We start from the raw sequence: 4,565 nt of genomic DNA on the forward strand, positions 1-4,565 counted from the left end.
GAGTGCTGTTGCTGTGAGTGGGAGTGCTGGTGCTGGGAGTGGGAGTGCTGTTGCTGTGAGTGGGAGTGCTGTTGCTGGGAGTGGGAGTGCTGTTGCTGGGAGTGGGAGTGCTGGTGCTAGGAGTGTGAGTGCTGGTGCTAGGAGTGTGAGTGCTGGTGCTAGGAGTGGGAGTGCTGGTGCTAGGAGTGGGAGTGCTGGTGCTAGGAGTGGGAGTGCTGGTGCTAGGAGTGGGAGTGCTGGTGCTGGGAGTGCTGCTGGTGGCGCAGTTGCTGATGGGGTGTCTGGTGGTGGCGTGCTTGCTGGTGGCCAGCTTTTGGAGGCTCTTCCATTGGAAGAAGGAGAGTCCAGTCAGCACCAGCCAAGCTCTGACCCTAAACCTGCTCGGAAAAAACGTGTGGAGAAGCCACGTAATCCTCGCTTCAATGACCAGGAAAATAGGGCTCTTGTCACTGGCATTCTGGAGCACTATGACAGTCTCTATGGACATTTAGTAGGTAAGTGTAACTTTACATTTATTATTCAAATACATGTGATCCTAGGTCATCTGAGTTTTGTTCATATGCAAATATGGGTACACAATATCTTTCTATGTTCATTAGTGTGGAAACACAGCTTTTTATCATGCCTTACAAGGACAAATAAATACAGGCGGTCAATTTGCCAGAACTGCATACAATATGAATGCAACCTTGCTTACATGTATAGGTTTAGTAGTGAATGCTCATGTGCTGCACATATTACACATAAAACAGCATGTTTGCTATCTCTTGGAACAGCTAGCAGTGTAGGAAACTGGTGCTTATATTATTATTAATTTACCTCATATCTTTTATATCTTTTTCAAGGGCGGACAAGTGCAGCAAGCAAAAAAGAAATGTGGGACACAATAGTCATTGGTGTCAATGCCTGTGGGAATAGTGTCAGGGACAAGTATCATTGTCGGAAAAGATTTGATGATATTAGGTCCAAATTGAAAAAGAAAATACAAGACCAACGCGTGCATGCTACTGGCACTGGAGGTGGGCCCACACCACAACGTCTCATATTGACTCCATTGGAGGAGCTGCTTCGGCCAAAATTACTTACCGTCGTCGTGGAAGGCTTGGCTGGTGACCGTGACATTGGAATTTATCCGTCACAATTTCCAGCAGGTGATAAATATTACTGTACTAGGCGTGTCGTTGCTTACAGTTATTTTGCATATTTACACTGCTTTTTATACTGTCTTCACAATATAAGCATACCTGCATCTATATATGTATATGTCTGATTCTGTATATATATATCTCAAAATAGACATATATGTAGTAGTCCTACTAAAAGCAGTAACTAATATAGCACGTGCCATTGCGTGCTCATTTACATGTGAATTCCCAAAATGCATAGCTGCAGTGGAAGCAATTGATGGTGGGCGAAGATGGGGAACAACAGGGTAGTACACATGTGTAACACATGTTCATGAGAAATTATTAGTAGCTACAGGTACAGAACAGAAATATGTATCATATTATTGTGTATTTTATTGATTTTACTCCGACAAACATGACATTACTGCCTATTTTAAGCATGCATCAAAGAAATTGCATGTAACGGCCTACAAACATCACTGGCACTAACACATCTATAGTTGCTTATGAAAAGGTCCATTTTTGCTTTATGTCATATACAGACAGCATAATGAGGCACACGTATCATATGTTATGTCATTGTTTTCATAACTTAAACACTGCAGATGACTACTTAGCTCATCTACCATTGTGTTAAAGCAGCTGCAATTAATATCTCATCACAGCATACACTTCAACAGAGGGGGTGGGGTTCAGCACACACACTAATTACAGCCTCATTTCACGGTCAACTTAGTTCACACCATTTGCACCTGTTTCAAGTCATTGAAAGGTGTGGCTGATTAGGCTTTTTGGGGAAGGGAATACCTTTCTTACAACCTGAATAGCACAACTGAAGTTAATCACACTCATTTGAAAGCTTAACTCTAGCTACTAAATGCCCCAACAACTCATTACTTATCAAAGCGTACGTCACACATTAGTTCACTCATATCTATAGTTGAACTACTATGAAAGACACATTATCACACACTGCATGTGTTGTCTTGTTGAGTCACAGCCACATTCAGGTGTGCCACATCTTCGATTAATGTACCACACATATCCTCTACCAAAAACAACACTTTTTGCAATATGACCACCTTCATGATAACCATTGTGAATGGTCATCTCATGATAGTTATGTACATTATGATACTGATATCACTACACAACATATGATTTTTATGTACTCATTTAATCTATTTATCCTCACGCATTACTGCAGCAACATAGTATGTTGTATGTTAGGGAACTCAAAAATTCTAAGTACACAGGCATGTACAGTGTTATTACAACTATTTATGTTCACTTTCACACACATTTTCGGTTAAGGAACTGATGTTGTTAGTTAATCATAAATACAGAACATACAATAAGTGTTTGTTCAATATTTACACATGTAAATGTAAAACTTATGTTATTGTTATATATAGTTGCCCCTGGAGGACATGTGTCACCTGAGATGGAACAAGTGTCTTCACCTGGGTCAGCCAGCTCAACACTACTAGAAGGTGAGTGTATCATTTGCTGGCCATATAATATGTGCTCTTCTATATGTTATGTTGTCATGTGCATTATTTGTTTTGCACATCTTCTTTAAATAGGATTACTTAGTGTCAGTGAAAATTAAGTGTAAGGCAACATGTATTGTGTTAGTGATGTTAATTATCATGTAGGACTTCTGAGTTTAGAGCAACTTTTCATTCATTCATATTTCATACTGAGTCCAAACATTATTCGTAAGTCAAGGTAGTTTTTAATGAGGTTATAAAACGTATGCTAACATGTTAGGTGTTACTTAGGACACAGTACAATTACATAGTAACACAGCATACATTAACATGCCATTTAATAATGTGTACATTTCTTTTTAGAACATCATGGTGATGAGGATGATGAGTATGATGAGGATGACGCCACAGAAGAGACTGAAATACAATCATGTGACCATGAAGAGGTGCCAATAGAAACTGTTGTACCGCCAAATCGTCCATCAACTTCCACATACGATGCAATTGTAGCTTCAGAGGGAAAAATAGTGGACGCAGAAAATCGTCGCCATTCAGACATGATGACAGTGCTGGAAAGGATGATTGGACTGCAGGAAGAAACAGTATCACAATTGGCACATCTCCACAGAGTCTTCATTGAAGTGCCTAAACAGTTGCAAAAAATCAACACCTCATTCGAAGCATTAGTTGTTCAGCAAACACAAGCTAATTACTGGAGAATGACTAATGTACCACAATTCAACACCTCCCAGCCAGGATCTGTTCATGCAGGTCAGTTTTCACCACATTCATCTGATATTCATTCACCAGGCCCAAATGTTACCGGTCAAGTAGCAGACTTTGCTGTGCAGGTTCCTGATGACATCCTACCGCTGCCATCTGTACAAATTCAGCAGCAGACACCTACAAAGGAGGCGACAAAAACAAAACAAGACACACATGAAACAGACCAACCATCACTTGTGCAGTGTCTACCAACTTGCTCACATGTGTCACTGGGCACAAGCCCTGTCCGTGAACAGTCACTACCCAAAAGCCCTGTAGGTGAGTCGCTGCCCAAAAGCCCTGTAGGTGAATCGCTGCCCAAAAGCCCTGTAGGTGAGTCGCTGCCCAAAAGCCCTGTAGGTGAGTCACTGGCCACAAGCCCTGTAGGTGAGTCACTGGCCACAAGCCCCGTAGGTGAACAGTCACTGGCCACAAGCCCTGCCCGTGAAGTGCCAGAGGCCACTCAAAGTGGCTCTGTTGTGCCTAAAGTTGGTGGCAAAAGAAAAAGGAAAATTCAAGAGACAACAAGCAGGCCTGTTACTCGCTCGCAAAAGGAACAAAAAAAATAAATGTTATAATTCAGAAAATATGTCTTTGGCCTTGTTTTGTTGACTTCAGATTATCTAATTACTATTGTATGTATGCTGAAGACTGTGTTGTTTCCAAACTTTCAACTATGTTCTTGTACACGTGAAGTTTTGGAAATGTTAACACTCATAATTAATTGTGTTATAAATATTTATGTTGTAATCGTCTGTTCAGTAATGGTCCACCAGGAGCCAGTTGCTAAGTTTAGAGAAGCTGCCATTGACTTTGCAGCAAAACATTGCATTTGGGTGTGTTAATTGATGTAAGAATTGCATATGCATATTAGTCACATGCAATTATTAAAACACCTAAGTAAGTGCAAACATCTTTCTTGTACGTGTACAGCAGGATTATGTGTAAATTATTACTTACCTTTGCCTTGCTTGGCCATTGTAATTTTGTCCTTTAATCAGTTGTGTGTTCGTTTCTATAACATCTCAGAATGTATAATAATATATATATACACACACACACACACACACACACACACTGAGTGAGTGTGAGTGTGTGAGTGTGTGAGTGTGTATATATATATGTATATGTGTGTATATATATATATATATATATATATATATATATATATATATATATA

At 40.1% G+C, this 4,565-nt stretch overlaps 1 protein-coding gene across 1 annotated transcript; it reads left to right on the plus strand.

Moving 5' to 3' along the window:
- Positions 1–874: 874 nt before the first annotated feature.
- Positions 875–3,954, plus strand: LOC142492427 (uncharacterized). Its single transcript, XM_075595069.1, has 3 exons — positions 875–1,151; positions 2,543–2,620; positions 2,984–3,954. The coding sequence occupies exons 1-3, from the start codon at positions 875–877 to the stop codon at positions 3,952–3,954; spliced, it is 1,326 nt and encodes a 441-aa protein (XP_075451184.1).
- Positions 3,955–4,565: the final 611 nt, after the last annotated feature.

Source organism: Ascaphus truei, chromosome 4, assembly GCF_040206685.1.
Source record: "Ascaphus truei isolate aAscTru1 chromosome 4, aAscTru1.hap1, whole genome shotgun sequence".
Classification (NCBI taxonomy): Eukaryota; Metazoa; Chordata; class Amphibia; order Anura; family Ascaphidae; genus Ascaphus; species Ascaphus truei.